Below are 16,284 nucleotides of genomic sequence, written 5' to 3' on the forward strand. Positions count from 1 at the left end.
TCGATCACACCCTGTTAGTGGTTACAGTTTTTTTTAAATTATTATTCAGAAAGCCAAAGTCAGTCCTGTGTGAGACCAAACTGAAATACAAAGCATCAGTGCTTTAACATGCATACCTTTTACAAAGCTCTATAAACCCACAGACTTAAGGAACAAACATTGCTTCCAAACTGCTGCATATATAAAAATGCACACATGCAAAATGGCGTGTCTGCTACTTTGTGTCTGTTATATTTGTTTGCACAGGTTGGTCAGTCCCCCAGGACGCTCTCCTTCATCAGGTATCCCCCTCCCCTCCAATGACGCTCACGCAAGGAGACCTTCCTCACACCCTTCAATGACTTCTGTGTCAGGAACACACACGCACGCACACACGCGCGCGCGCGCGCACACACACACACACTCACACGCACGCGCGCACAACCACACCTCAAGGAGAACAAGGACATTCAGCACAAAGAGATTCTGATATGCATTCAGCTGAGATTTCTTTGTGTGAAATTAAAGAGGAGCTGAATATTACATGCAGAGATCAAGCAGGTTTTTTAGATACTCAGGCCTCCAGAGCTGATTAGGACTGAGCTTTGGCGCTGCCGACAGATCTCATGAATTAACTAAAGGTCACTATTTTTAGGGCGGAGAAGGATCTTTATCAGCTGAATGTCCAGGGAATAATTTAATAGACGCGGCACACGCAGGACAGGAAGGGATGTGATAATCCTCCATTCTCTTTAAATTATTCCAGGTTGTCGCTGCATGTCTTTTTCAGAAAGTGTAAAAATGTCTCTTTCATCACGTACTCTTTCAGATCTCTCACTTTTATGCGCAGACTCACATATGCAGTGAAAGTGCGAGCCGTGCTTTAAATATCCGTTATATTTCGAGTGAAAGTTGTGATTAATTATACAATTTAATTGCAGATGCATTGATTCTGGAGAGGAGAGCTGACCTTTAACAAATTCAAGACCGCTCCTTTTATCTCAGTCCGGCAGCTGTCAGTCAGTGTGTGTGTGTGTGTGTGTGTGCGTGTGTGTGTGCGTGCGTGCGTGCGTGCGTGTGCAGATCAGGGTGTGTGATTATCTTCAGAAACAATCGCTGGACTGCAGAAGGAGCTAATTGGTAATCAGAAGCTACAATGACTTGCTTTGCTAACGTAAAAGCTCATTTCTGCACTAACAGGATCCAGCCGATCAAAACGAGAACATGACTCAGTTGCATTAATAGCTGATATAACAATGATGCACTCTGCTCTAAGCGAAATTGGGCCAAGCCCACGTAAACGCATGAAGTGAGGTTTTCGCATCGAAGCTTTTTGTTAACACTTTTCCAGCTTCCCGGTAGGAGTTGGTTGTGGCTCCTTGCCGTGTCGCGCCTGCTCATTAGTTTTAGATGAGGCCTGCATTATTTATGGCAATAAAGAAGCAGCGCTGCGCAGCATTGCGCTGGGAGGGACCTGCATCAGGGGCGCTGTTGACGTGCCTTGGTTAGCTCTCTCCTCGGAGGGAGAGCGTGGGAGGTGGCGGAGAGAAACCACGGGCAGCCAGATGAAGCTGCGGAGAAAAAGTGGAAAACACTCCTTCACTTGAAACGCCGCTTATTAATCAGACGAGTGTCGGTCGACAGCTCACGTACACTCACTCATCTCTGGCACTAACGTCATGTCAGGTTTGAGTTTTTAGTCGATTGGTTCGAAACTCTGACGCTTCAGAGTGGGCTGATCCTTTTTGTTACATTTTTTTTAGAATTGGATTTTGGTCTTCAAATTGAATCTATTTTAGATTTTCACAACATCAGTGTGTACACACACAACCTCACAATGATTTGGTAAAAACAGAACAAAACAAACTAACAAAAAAAACGTTCCTTAGCAACCCAGCTACTCTTAAGAGTCTTCTTAGTTGATGTAGTTGGTTGATTTTAAGCTGAAATAAAGCCTCAGCATGACCCCGCAACCACCATGCTTCAAAGATGGCTCAGTATTTTAACATGTTTCCTACCTTCAAGGCCAAATAACTCAATCCTAGCCTTTCTCTAAAAGGTATTTTTCTTGCAAATTTCAGTTTTGGTTGGAGGGGATGTTGGAACAGGTGGTTCTGAGTCCATGGTGATAATAAACTCACTTCTCCATTGACAGAGACTCTGGAGATCCAGCATTTTCTGTACGATTTGCAAAAGCCTTGGTACATAGGTTGCTTCTGAACATTTGGCTCAATTTCTTTAGCCAAAGAAATTGGCTAAAGTCCTGTTTGGATGGTCAAACAGGACCAAGATCCCAAACACACACATCAAAAATTGTTCTGGAATAGATAGAGCAGAAACCTGTAACCTGATATTGACTGTTTTGATTGTTTATGAGGGTGCTTATGATGTGATTGAGTAAAGTGATTTTATTCAGCCGCCACAAACACATTGGGTCCCTCTCACTGTGTCGATGAACACATCAGAGAGGGAAGATATTAACTTAAGACACAAATTTAAATGAAATCCTTCATATTGTATTTAAGCTAACCTTTCTTATTTTTCCAAAATGAATCCTTTCATGTTTATTCTACCGCTCTCTGACGTCAATCTGAGGACAACAAACAGTGGCGAAAGAAGAATCGTCAGAATGGAGAACAGGACATTAATGTGAGAAACAGAATGTCTAAGACCTTTTCGAGCTTCAGCGGAATACATTTAACAACCAACAAAATCAAGCTTAAAGTCAGAATAACAGATGAAGAGCAGAGGTTTGGGTTCAGCTCCTGCTTACACAAAGACAAGAACTCTATAGCCCGAGCAAAAACGAACTCCAGCTCTGTAGTGAAGCCCTCTCCTTCAAAAACCAGCTGAGTTGCTGAGTCGCAGACTGCGTGACGGATCCTGCTTTCCAGTTAGGTCGGTGCTGAATAATGCACAATCCCCACATTCCTCTCCCCGAACCTCAGACCAGCCTTCACACCCATCATTCCGCTTGGATGGCCTCAAGACGCTTTAATGCATTCACGCACTAAAGTACCCACACAGGGGAAAAAAGAGAAATACACAACTTCTGCAACATAAGATATGAAACATGAGTGAATACACAAACGTTACTTGATAAAGATGTATTTTTCCCTATCTTGTGTTGGTCTGTCATACAAAACACACAGAGGTTTGAAATGTATCCGATATAAATACGTTTGTACGTCAGGTAAAAACTATTCCAGAATCAAACAGATCATATGCAGTAAGTAACCTTTTTTTAAATGTGTGGTTTGGCTTGGAGTGACGACTGAAGCAGGTGAAAACAGGATTTGCCGTTTCCTCTTATCATTTGCTGCTTCTCATCCTTCACACCTTTCCTCTACACCTCCGTCTCACCGCTTTCTGCCGTCTCTCTCACATACCTTCCCTCCCTTTCATCCTGACAACCTCTGACTTCTCCTGCCCTTACATCCTCTGATGATCTGCCTCGCCCTTCCCATTCCACCCCCTCTCTCCCCTTCTCTCCTTTTGTCTCCCTTCATCCTTTCCTCTTCCTCTCCCTCTCTCTGTCTCTTCCTCTTCTGTGGGTCGCACCTCATAAATTATTTATCTGTGCCTCTCAGTGGGGGGGCTCTGCTGCATTTCTTGACCATTTCGGCGAAACCTATAGGTGGTTTCTCATCGCCAGCAAAACCTGGTGCTCTCTTTGAGGGTGCAGGTGACAGCAGTTCACCTTACTCACAGCTGAGTGCTGCTCACAACCAATGCTGGAAAAGTCAATCTTGAAAGCTGGGAAAGCAATATGTGCACCTGTCATACTCAAACATCTTTGTAATTATCAGGTGTTTTTTCTTTTCTTTTTTTTTCTAGTAGTTTTAGCTTCAGTTGTGCCTCTTCCGCAGACGGGTCAGTTGAAAGGAAACGAAAATATATAAAAGAGGCAGTAAAACGTGCCACGCCCGGCTCTGCACTGCCAGGACGACGTCACATAGGCAGACACACGCAGGCGCATCTCCACAGGGTGCATTTCTGCTTCAACGTTTCCTTTATTTTGATTCATGAAAAGCTACAAAAATAATACAATCTGTTTTGCCTTCAGTAGATTTAAAACTAGCTCAGTTCTCAGCTGCCCTTTAATCAAGCTAGCAAAACATTACTCCAGCTATATGACCAGCATTTTTTTTTAATCAAGAGGAATTAAAGGGTTCACAAACCATGTTTTTTTTGTTCTGCGTTTTTTTGTTTTGTTTTTTTTTCTCTGCAAAAAAACATGTGTTCCAACAAACCTGAGTCTGTGGGGACGCCACACCCTTGCACCATCTGACAGAACAGAAATGGGGATGTTGGGAGAATCCTTCAGCTTCCACCACCCGCCCACATACGTACACACACACACAAACACGCACACACACACACACACACACACACACACACACACTAGAAATCCAAGCCAATCATCTCCGAGGTGTGAAAGAAGGGATGGGACTGAACATGCGTCTCTTTTCTCAACCCTCACCCATTTCATTATCACTATGAGACGTGCTGGAGCAGCTTTGCATAAACTCGGTATATAAAAAGCAGCAGAAGACATGAGGTTGGATAAGTGGAGCTTGAACAACTGAGAAGAAGTAGATCTGAAAATATATCACCCCTTCTCCTGTTTTCTGTTTCTTGCTTTGCTTTTATCGCAGTATTGGGACTCTCCTGGTGGACCAGCAGTCAGGGTGTGGCTTGAAGGTGACCTGTGAAGTAAAAAAAATAAATAAATGGGTGGGGAAAGCGGAATGGTTTTAGAAAAGAAAACGGTATTTACATATCTGATCAACAACTTTTATGCAGCAATAGGCTTCAAAAGTGAATAATTTAGATGAAAATCAAGTCTAGGTACCACCTGATTATCAAAAAATAATAGCTAAATAGCTCTCAGTGTCTATCAATAGCTGTTTTATATAAATAAGAATGTTTTTCTTCACACTTTTTTATTCATAAACGTGACCTACAGAAAAAACGAAAACTAGCAGAAAGATGCAGAGGATGTATATTTAAGAACCAGCTTGTCTTGAGAAATGTAGAAAGAGATCAAATTAGCCTTAAAGCTAATTAGGATCAACTTTAGGACTCAAAGAACAAAAAGGTGTGTGTTCAAACAACTGGCAATTTAAAGGAGAAGGGAAAATAAAAATATTTCCAAGAATAATGCGTCCCAGATCACTCTCTCCAAAATCCTCCAACACTGTAAAAATACTGCTGGAGAAACTACGTGTTGCCAAACTGGTAAAAAAAAGATTACTCCCAGCTGGGGCTACAAGAATGACTTGGTGAATAGCAATTATTTATTTGTAGATTATTTTTCTCCACCCAATATAAACACAGCACATTCAAATGTTGGATTATTTGGGAGGGGTGAGGGCGAAGTCAGAGTAAAATTATACTACTGCAACAAAATCAACATTTACTTTAAAACTTTTTGCACATCTTTACCAAGGCTGTTCATCTGTCTGCATCTGCCACAGCTGGAGAGCAGAAGTGTACATTTATCCACTCATTTCACTTCAGTCAGTAAACAAGTTGTTTGTGAACTAATTGCTGTCTAATCCAATCATCATCCGAAAGGATGAGATGTCAGCAGATTGCTTCTGGTGTCTTGATTGTGTTGCATTTCCATTTAAGTTTTTTTTTTTTTTTTGAACACTAAACTACATCATTGCTCACCTCAAGCAGGAAGAAATGTTGGGTATTTTTCACAGGCGACCAGGCAGCGAGAACGTTCACTGATCGTAAGTCAGATTTCCCCCCCACCCCCAAAACAAACGTTATGAGCAGTTTTACAACAATCCGAGAAAAACTGACCACGCCCTGAGCTGCTCATGTTGTCTCACACACTACACCCACAAACTAACGCACCCCATCCCCCCACCCGGCTCTCCTCCACATGGAGCAGCGACGCCGCAGTGTTACGCAACATCCCGCCGCATCTGTGCCTTCTGTCCCAGCCCTCATCACAGAGCTGCAGGGGCGTCACCTGCATGGAGTCCAGGTTTGGAATGGGCCACGACTCAGAATGGTTAAAAAAACAAACAAAAAAGTCAAATAAAATCAAAACATCAGTCCGTTTTGATTTTCCCATGTGACAGCTTCACTGAAATGAAAACCTGGCTGACCTTAGACCTGCCTCGTCAGCGTCACACGTCTGGCAGCATGTTCAGCATGTTTACTGAGGCAGGTATGGTGGTTGTTCTGTGCAGGAGCGAAAATCTCCCCCCCTGCCTCAGCAGAATGCAAAGTGAAAAACAATGAATTTTTCTGCATGTTTTTTGCCTCAAGGTGTTTCAAGGTGAACATGTTAAATCTGTAAAGGACGCTGGTATAAATTAGCTCATAAGATAGTAATGTGTTGTAAAAAGAAAAGATAAATGTAGTTAACCATTATAACCTAAAGATGAGAATTATGACCTTGACATCTTATGACAAGTCTTAGTAGAAGAATTTGTCCATGTGTCCAAACTGGATCTAATGTTGTCGTTTAGTTCTTTTTTGAATCAGTTCATAAACCAAAATCTAGAAACTCAGTGTCCTTGAATTAGTTCTGCCTCAGGGAGTCTCCTGTCTGCCTCCTCCATGTTTCCTAGACCACACCAACATCAAACGCCCTTGTTAATAAAAAGGTCTGCAATAATCTTTGAAGAGAGGCGTTATTTCGGTTCATAATTAGTCATCAATAGGTTTGAAGCTAATTTGTTATGCAAAACTGTTACTCAAATGAGACTCTCGTGTTTCTGTTTTCCTTTTGCTGCACAAAATTGTGTTTCACGATAAATGATAATTATAATGATAAATTACGTTTATTTAATTTTACTGATCACCTGGAGAAATTAACTATCTGTTTACGCCTGGAGGCCTGACGTCACTATAATTTACAGCTATCAGGGAAAACCTTTGAACAAAATGTACCAATTCTATGCTGTTATTTATTCTCTGTGACTGTAGATAAAAATGTAATTCAACGGTTTTAATGGGCCTAATAATATTTCTGTTTTTTCGTTCTTTTTAAATCTTGACATCCCTGAGAGTGAGTTGGTCGTGTGTGTAAAGAGTGCCCCCTTCTGGTACAAAAAAGCACACATCTAATACTATTACTAAGCATGAAGGCTCAGCTGGATAGTTAACAGCTGAAAGTTAACAAAAAAGAGATTGGTTTTATAAGATAAAACCAATCAAGACTTTTTTTTAGGAAGTTGAAAAATGTTTAACCTCAGGCATGTTGAAACAGGGTAGGGCCAACCCAGAACTTGAATTGCCCAAAATGTCTTTGTATACTGAAGAATCATTTTTACTGGAACTAAGGGGGCAAGATCAACTACTGCAAAACTCATTTCCACTGCAGAACATTGTTGGCAAGCACTGCTAATCCACCTCATTTGCTTTTGCCACTCCTTTTTAAATCCCTGTCTTTGTGTATGGTTAGAACACCAGGGATGCTGGAGTCTGGGATTTGATCGTTGCCTATTGTGATCAATGGAAGAGATTGCTTGACCTTCCTTCTTCTCTTTGTTGTTTGGTTATGCTCTGCATCCACAAAGCCTTCTTTTCAAGGCTCCATTGGAATTTGGGGTTGCAGTTCAGGTTCTAGTTGGGTTTTGTTAATGAGGTGCTCCTTGAAAACAATATTTTGTGGCTGCGGTCACACATCATAGCAACTCTCTGAAAGTAAAAATCCTTTTATGCACAACATTCAAAACTACAGGGAATAACTATCCAAACATGCATCCCCTCATCCAATAAGATTATGAGAAAAATTCTCAATAAATCTTGACATGGATTTTTGTATTGTCTTAACTTTTTAGTTGTTTTTTTTTGCTACACACTTTGTAGGTGACAGTATTTAGGGGAATGTTGGCCATTTACTGTGTGGGATGTGTTTGTGGTTTTTATTATTGTTTGCGGTTTGTATATTTTGTCTTTCCTATTCCTTGGAAGAACTTTGTAAATTAAAGTGAAAATGCTAATAAATATATTAAACACAAAGATTATGAGAAAAATTCTACAAAAAGAACAAATCTGAAGTAACATGCTGCCGCCACGAGCAGCAAATTCTGGGTCAAGTTAGTTAAAATAAACATCATGTAGGCATACATGACAGTTTGTTTGTGTCCAACTTGCAAATGATTGTGCTAATAACATTCTTCCTCAGAGTACCACTAAGCAGCAACCAGTGGTAGTTGAATCTTGAGAGAAAGGGGCGGGACTTAATTAGAATCTTCGAATTTGACCGACGTGCTTTTAAACCAATCAGGTGACTCGACGTCATGCAATTGGCGGTTTCCGTTTTTCAATCTTACGCATGCGCATTTCATTCTGAAAATGGCGGCCGTACAGGGTAGTATAGTCGACGCGAAAGACGAAGCCGACATTAAAACAGAACCAGCGACCGATGGCTTCGGAAATAATCACGCCAACGATGCGGGAGTGCTCTCTGCGTCCCCCAGCTCCACCGCTCCGGCTGGAAACAACAAGCCGGCGGCGGGAGCCCCCGAGGACCAGCAGACCCTGCTGGCTGTGCTGCAGTTCCTCAGAAAGAACAAACTGTCAGAGTCCGCTGAAATTCTGCGTCGCGAGGCGGGATTGCCGGAGGAGGCTCTGGATCCAAAGGGGGCTGACTCCGCCGGTTCTGGGCTGGGAAGTGGTGCGGACATAGACGGTGGGGATGCGAGCGCTTTGCTCAGCCGGGTGACCGTCTCTGCTCCCGGCGGAGCTAAGGCGCCAACTAAAGGTACAGTTCACTCCAACTCACGTTAAGTGTGTGGAAACGGGGTGAAAATATCTCTGGTGTTAATTTAGAAGCAACAGCAAGTTACTCTGTTTAGTAATACATCTACAGATTGTAACCGAACGGGGCCAATACTGGAAAGTCAAACATTCACACAGATATGCCCAACATATTGAGTTTTGCGCTGTTAGTTTAACTTTTTTCCACAGAAAATTGATAGAATGTATCACATGTGTTACACTCAAGGCCGGCGGGCCAAATCTGGCCCTCCATAGGTTTTTGTGTGGCCCTCTAGATTCTGGAAAGATACATAAAAACAACCTTCAAGATAGCAGGTGTGTGCTGAAATATTACCGTATCAATCAAATCAAAGCAGTTTTTAGTTGTACACTGTCGAATTACATCAGTTTGAAAGTATGTTCAACATTATTTAATTTCATCAAGTACTCATTGAAAGAAGACATCTATTTCTTAACATTTTACCTGTTTTAATAGGTAGTTTTATTAATATAGTTAGTCACAAATTGGCCCTCTGAGGACTTTCATGATCTTGATATGGCCCACAATGAAAACGTGTTTGATACCCTTCGAATATATAGATGAACTTGTTGTGTCCTGTAACATTATACAGTTTCTGAAGCAGTTTGCATCATTTTCCCCAGTCACTGGCAAATGCCTGTAAAAGTTTGGAATTTGAGTTAAATGTTTTCCATTTCTGAAATGCTTCAAAAACAGAAAACAGTATGGAAAACATTTCCATATGCAGTCGTATTTTCTCCTACAGCATTGTCTAAAACATGTATGCGGTAGATTCATGCAAAACTTTTGTATCCTTGCTTTAAAATCTGAACTGAAAACTCATGAAATTCCGATTTTGATATTAAAGTGTGTAGAAACCCTGAAGTCACATTTAAGTTTTTAGACGCCAGAACCTTTGCCCAAATAAGTTCAATCGACCAATGATGGAAAACCTGTTTCTGTCAGCAGCTGGGGAGGATCAGCCAGACGTCAACGTGGTTCTGTCAGCCTACAGCCAACAGGGAGACCCAGCTCTCTATGAAGTTTACTACAGCGGTCTGAAGAAGTTCATCGAGTCGGTTCTGGACTGCCACAGAGCAGAACTGTCTCAGGTCTTCTACCCTCTGTTTGTCCACATGTACCTGGAACTGGTCTACAACAATCATGAAGGCGAGGCTAAGGCCTTCTTTGAAAAGTGAGTGTCTTCAGGATATTTTAGTCTACGTCCTGATAATCCCATCATCCCATTGTATTTATTTTCTCTTTTTTTTTTCCCCTCCCCATTTTTAGGTTCAGCGGGGACCAGGAGTGCTACTACGAAGAGGACCTACGCATTTTGTCAAGCCTTACGAAGAAGGAGCACATGAGAGGGAACGAGACGCTGCTGGATTTCCGCACCAGCAAGTTCGTTTTGCGCATCTCCCGCGACTCCTACCAGCTGCTGAAGAGGCACCTGCAGGAGCGCCAGAACAACCAGATATGGAATATCATCCAAGAGCACCTCTACATCGACATCTTCGATGGCATGCCGCGCAGCAAGAGCCAGATCGACGCCATGTCCGGCAGCTTGGCTGGAGAGGCCAAACGAGAAGCAAATAAGGCCAAGGTTGGATAATTAAATGAAATGTTTGCTTTATAGCTTTCTCTCATACTTTTTTTTTTTTAACTTGTCTGTTTGTTTTTTTTGTGTTTTTTTGTGTAGGTTTACTATGGCCTGCTGAAGGAGCCAGAAATCGAGCTTCCCCTTGATGATGAGGATGAGGAAGCAGAGAACGAGGAAGGTAAACCCAAGAAGAAAAAGCCCAAAAAGGACAGCACCGGCTCCAAAAGCAAGAAGCAGGATCCAAACGCTCCTTCACAGACCAGGTACAACCATGTGTGCATTCCTAATTCACGCCTCTCCACTCTCACATTGTATCCTCCCTGCATAATAATGCATTTCTGTGAACAACATAGATCTTTATCTATAAGAGAAATGTCATATTATTGTTTAGTTCTGCTGAGATATTTTATTAAGAAAGGACAAAACCTTATTCATTGAAATTTTGTTGTAGCATGAAAAATGTGAAAAAGTTCACTGGATGTTGATACTTTTGAACAGTACAGCAGATTCTCATTCTTCGTCAGGATTTGTTTCTCAGCGGTTGACAGGTTTTTTTTTTTGTTTTTTTTTAGAATACCTCTACCAGAACTAAAAGACTCAGACAAGCTGGACAAGATCATGTACATGAAGGAGTCCACCAAGAGAATTCGTTTGGGACCTGACAACCTGCCCTCCATCTGCTTCTACACCTTTCTCAACGCATACCAGGTAAATTACCTCAAATGACCTGCGGACTCTGTCTGCACTTCATGGGAGTTGTCGGGGCGAACCAGTTGGTAGCAATCAGATTTAAAAAATAATTTTTTTTCATGTCGCCCCTTCAGGGTCTAACTGCGGTTGACGTTACGGACGACTCCAGTCTGATCGCAGGGGGCTTCGCTGACTCCACGGTGCGGGTGTGGAGCGTCACGCCAAAGAAGCTCCGCAAGGTCAAGACCGCCTCAGGTAAGACATGCTGCAAAGAGCGATGACGGCTTCAGCGTCAAACTTCGTACAGTGTTTTGAATTAAAATTCTGTTTTCAATGTTTATAAAGTGCTTGATTTCTGTGTAAGGACCTTGAAAGTGTCCTTGCACACTGCACAGTTTTGTAATAAAGTGCAGTCTACTGCTTGATTAAGAGCCTAAATTTGAAAAATGTTATAGTTGAAACCAGATATTTTTATATACCTAATAAAAGACATTGTTTTTTCTCACTGTCTGAAGTTAAATCAGTTGAAACTTTTCTTGTTTTAGGTTAGATAAAATTACCAAAAATAATTTCTATTTGTTAAATAGAAAACTTAGCGTTTTAAAACATATTTTCTGTAACTTTCTTTGTATATTATGTTTAGCATTTAATTTAAGCAGGAAGTCAATTTACCTTAACATAATTTATTTGGATTGTTTCAATGAAATTAACATTTATTATTCCTAATGTCTCAGTGATTTACTGATTTGTGTTATTGAAATAAATGTTCTTTTATAGGTTTTTAAAAAAAAATAAATTAGTGTTTTGTTAGACTAATCGGGTGTATAGGATGTGTGTGAGGAAGTCTTCAAAATATCAAATTTTGTTATATTTTCGTACTCTACATTCTACAGAACAAACTATCAGAAGACATTATCACCAGTAATAAGTAATTTCATATAATAGTGAATTGAAACTGTCTACTTTTAGCTAATTTGCAGTGTTTGTATCTCCAAAATGTGGTACTGAAAAAATTAAAAAACTTACCTTGAATGTGTTTGAAGTTTATTGTTGAAAAAGTGTGTGAACCCTGTATATTGTGACAGTTTCAAAGTAAAATTGTATTTTTATATGTGTGTTTTCCCTCTTTAAGATTTGAATCTGATTGACAAAGAGTCAGATGATGTTCTTGAGAGGATTATGGACGATAAGACGGCCAGTGAGTCAAAGTGCCTCTATGGACACAGCGGACCGGTGTATGGCATCAGCTTCAGCGCAGACAGGTACAGTTTTGATCAACTTGACCAGAATAAAACCTCATGAAAAGAATATGCTCAACTGAAAATTACCCAAGTATAGCTTAGATTTAGCTGTGACAAAAAAATTATTTCCTCTAAAAATCATCAGTTATAGGACAGTAAGTGTTTGGCAAGCATCTAAAGTCCAAAGGCAAACTGGAGTAAGTTCAGAAAGCCTGAAGAAATATTGATCAAAACAACTTTAAACGATTACAATAAACTTTGTTCACATAAAGTGAAATGTAAAGAAATGAGGGAAGAATCAGGACTTTTGCACAGCAGGTAAATTCATATAAAGCATGTTAGTAGTTGCCATGTTTGATAATATAGATTCTGTCCTGTCCCCACCGTTATATTTTTGTTCTTCATTGAGGTACAGGCTTGAATTTTAGCAGTCAAAACATTTAATATTGTGTCATAAAATAAAAATAAGTGAAAATGTTAGTTTTTGAGTTTTTATTTTATTTTGAAGGACAGAAAGATTTTTGACCATTTCACCTTTTCAGAAACTACCTGCTGTCATGCTCTGAAGACGGCACGGTCAGGTTGTGGAGCCTCCTGACCTTCACCTGTCTGGTGGGATACAAAGGCCACAACTACCCAGTGTGGGACACGCAGTTTTCCCCTTACGGATATTATTTCATCTCCGGGGGGCATGACCGGGTCGCCCGGTAAGACGCATTCAACACACCTGCAGTTCTGTGTGTCTGTTGAGGAAAGCCACATGTCGCAGCTCAATGTAGAGACTTGTCCCTTTGCGCTCTCTCTCTCCTGCAGCTTGTGGGCGACCGATCACCATCAGCCGCTGCGGATATTCGCCGGTCACCTGGCCGACGTCACTTGCACTCGCTTCCACCCCAACGCAAATTACGTGGCCACAGGCTCGTCTGACCGCACCATCCGTCTGTGGGACGTCCTCACCGGGAACTGCGTCCGTATTTTCACCGGTCACAAGGTGAGATTTCACAGGAATAGGCAGCTGCCATTTTTCAGCTCGGCATTTGCAAGAAATGGGAAGGATTCTCATGGTATGACAGTCTGGAGGAAATCAAGGATGGAAATCTATTTTTACAGAAAAACCAAAACATTTTAACATGATCTTATTGCTTATGTTGAAAACAGGAAGCAATGACGGCTCATATTGTTTGCTGAAATAGTAACTTCAATTAATAGTTCTGTAAATTGGTCTTTTTAACAACAAAGAAATGCATCAGAAATAAAATGAGACTTTTCACTCTCTGACCTCAATTTCTTTTTGAGCTTAAGTTAACACGTAGTCTGTAAATGTGAGGTCCTGTTGGCGATAAAAATAAGAAATCAGTTTCTGGACTTTTTTTTCCCCTCTCAATCCACCAGGGTCCCATCCACGCGTTGGCGTTCTCTCCTAATGGGAAGTTTTTGGCCTCGGGAGCCACTGATGGCAGAGTCCTCCTGTGGGACATCGGTCATGGACTGATGATCGGAGAGCTCAAGGGTCACACAGAGTGCATCTACTCCCTCAGATTCAGCAGGGATGGAGAGATCCTCAGCTCCGGTGGGTGCTCAACATCTCACTGTACGCTTTAAATCGGCTAAATAAAAGCAACAAAGGCTCCAACTAGTGATCATCGTTTCGGTCGTTCTAGGTTCTATGGACAACACGGTTCGCCTGTGGGATGCGACAAAAGCATTTGACGATTTAGAAACTGATGACTTCACTGCGGCTACGGGACACATCCACCTACAGGATAACTCCCAGGAGCTTCTGCTGGGGACCTACCTGACCAAATCGACACCTGTAGTTCACCTTCACTTCACACGGAGGAACCTGCTGCTGGCCGCAGGAGCTTATAATCCATAACAGCATTGGACCATCGGGGAGGGAGGAGAAATCGATTTAAAGCTTGACATGATGCACATCATTAACCTCCGAACTGTACAAATAAACGTCATCAGTTCGTTTTCTGGCTAACAGACTTGAGTAGTAACCGGTTGACCAATCAGGTTCCCAGAACAAAGCTAACTGTTGCAGTTGTAAACTGCCTCATTGACCTTTTTTTTTTCTTCCTTTTAATAAATCACTGCCATGACTTCACAGTTTACCTCAAAACATGGCTTTCATTTTTGTAAAATATTCTTTTATACTGATGCACACTGTAAATAAAAACAAAGTGTTTTCTATGTCCAGAGCGAACATTTTCTTTATTGTTTACACAAGGAAACCAAATAGACATATTTTACTACAAGCATGTCCAGCTGCTCTCTCTCTCCACTCCAAGCAGTTAGAAATGAAGATCAAACGAAAACCTGTCGAGAAAACAATCAGCTATAAATCATCGGAACTGAAAATAGCTTGTAGCATAGAAATAGCTGTATATACTTACATAACTACTTCTCTGTGACTGCAGGTTTTTTCTTGGGCTTCAATTTGAAGAAAAGGATGATGGCTGCAAGGCTGGCGTAAGTGGCCAAAACACACTAAAAAAAAACAAAGGCGGAAGTATTAAAACAACTTTACAATAAAACATGCGTCGTTCAGGTATGATTAGCTTTGCGAGTCATCTTGTTCAAAGAACTGCTTGTGTTCAAATTATTTTTGGTGCTGCAAGAACAGTTTGCAAATGTAAAATCTCAAAGCTTCAATTCAAACTTTAGGGTTAAATATCAACAGAACTTACGTTCCTCCTTCCGACGATTGTGTATGAATTGAAGTGTTTGGCAAATCCAGTAAACTGGTGCTGATTCCCCGCGTCATGTCCTGCCATTCTGGCTAAAAGTATGGTCCTGCCACAAACATAAGAGCCAATATAACAGCAAGTCAGCACAATCAATTACCGATGCTAGTTTATGATGAATATTAAAAAAATAAAAAATTGACTATTTTTGGAATTGTTATTTAACAAATTTCTCCAATGTTCCATGTCTTCTATGAGAGGATCAATACATTTTTAAATATAGTTACATTTTGCATTTTAATCATAAAATTCAAATTTCTTTATGCAACGGGTGATTGTGATTCCTGTGCAGTGCAATCACAGCTGTACAATTACACAAAATACTGCAAAGAAGTAAAAAACAGTTGTTTTTTTTTTTAAATATACATAAATCACTTATCACAATAATACCAAAAAACTATTGTGATAAAATTTTAACTCCACATAGCCCACCCCTACTTGCCAATGCTTAAACGTTGGCAAGTTTCTATAGTTTAACTCGGTGCTATTGTTAATCTTTTTTAAAAATAAATTCTGATTTGTTAAAGAGAATCCAATTTCTGTATAACCGATTACAGCAGGTTTCATGCAAGGACAGTCATTGCTGCTAATATTTCAAGCAGTTTTGTTTTTTTTAAATCATTCAACGTTAAGCTAACGGAAAGACATTGAATAATCTAAAACACTTAGTATTTTAGTAAAAATAAATAAACTGTTTGAAAATGAAAGCAGATTTAACTAAATAACAAGTTTGACGTCTTCACTAAAATGCAAAAATACTGCAATATTAATTAAGCCGAATTCTAATCTAATACTTGGCATCGTAATATACCGATCAGAGTAACCTTATACTTATTATCTAAGAATTAATGTAACTAAGCAGAAAAACAAGTTAACACACTGTGAAGTCACTGTTAGCTTTCAGAGTTAGCTCTGAAAGCTAACTCTGTACGTTCATGAATGTTATCATTCATGAACGTTACCAGACCGTTCCGTAAAAACAAAAAAGTTACAAAGACATGTTTGTTCTTTTCACGTGTTGAGACCAAAAAGGATCAACTAACTAAAGCATAAACGTGTCGTAGCTTACCTTTAACACACGACCCCTGAGCTAGCTGATTGAGACAAGTGCCCTTCAACAGAGGCTGCAATGCTAAAGTTGCCAGGAAGTCCCGCCCTCTGTTAGCAGTCCAGATGCGATTGGCTATTGGTTGAAAACAACATCTTTCATTTCTGGGCTCAGAGCCGATCTTTGATTGGCTTAAATTACTGTCTATCATCAATTCTCCA

The 16,284-nt window shown here is 40.6% G+C and overlaps 2 protein-coding genes across 3 annotated transcripts; one reads left to right on the top strand and one right to left on the bottom strand.

Moving 5' to 3' along the window:
• Window positions 1-8,230: 8,230 nt before the first annotated feature.
• Window positions 8,231-14,461, top strand: taf5 (TAF5 RNA polymerase II, TATA box binding protein (TBP)-associated factor). 2 transcript variants are annotated; one of them, XM_008409599.3, is made up of 11 exons: window positions 8,231-8,716; window positions 9,698-9,926; window positions 10,022-10,337; window positions 10,434-10,597; window positions 10,907-11,042; window positions 11,159-11,279; window positions 12,157-12,286; window positions 12,808-12,972; window positions 13,079-13,256; window positions 13,658-13,835; window positions 13,927-14,461. In XM_008409599.3, the coding sequence occupies exons 1-11, from the start codon at window positions 8,308-8,310 to the stop codon at window positions 14,139-14,141; spliced, it is 2,241 nt and encodes a 746-aa protein (XP_008407821.2). In that variant the 5' UTR covers window positions 8,231-8,307; the 3' UTR covers window positions 14,142-14,461. The 2 variants fall into 2 exon arrangements, with proteins under 2 accessions (XP_008407821.2, XP_008407811.2); XM_008409589.2 differs by having other exon boundaries at window positions 8,235-8,716; window positions 9,701-9,926.
• A 2-nt stretch (window positions 14,462-14,463) lies between these two features.
• atp5md (ATP synthase membrane subunit k) lies at window positions 14,464-16,191 on the bottom strand. Its single transcript, XM_008409575.2, has 4 exons — window positions 16,085-16,191; window positions 14,959-15,064; window positions 14,665-14,758; window positions 14,464-14,587 (listed from the first exon to the last, which is right to left on the bottom strand). The coding sequence occupies exons 2-3, from the start codon at window positions 15,043-15,045 to the stop codon at window positions 14,669-14,671; spliced, it is 177 nt and encodes a 58-aa protein (XP_008407797.1). The 5' UTR covers window positions 15,046-15,064; window positions 16,085-16,191; the 3' UTR covers window positions 14,464-14,587; window positions 14,665-14,668.
• Between the last annotated feature and the right edge of the window lie 93 nt (window positions 16,192-16,284).

Source organism: Poecilia reticulata, chromosome 1 (genome assembly GCF_904066995.2).
Source record: "Poecilia reticulata chromosome 1, P_reticulata-male-v2, whole genome shotgun sequence".
NCBI lineage: Eukaryota > Metazoa > Chordata > Actinopteri > Cyprinodontiformes > Poeciliidae > Poecilia > Poecilia reticulata.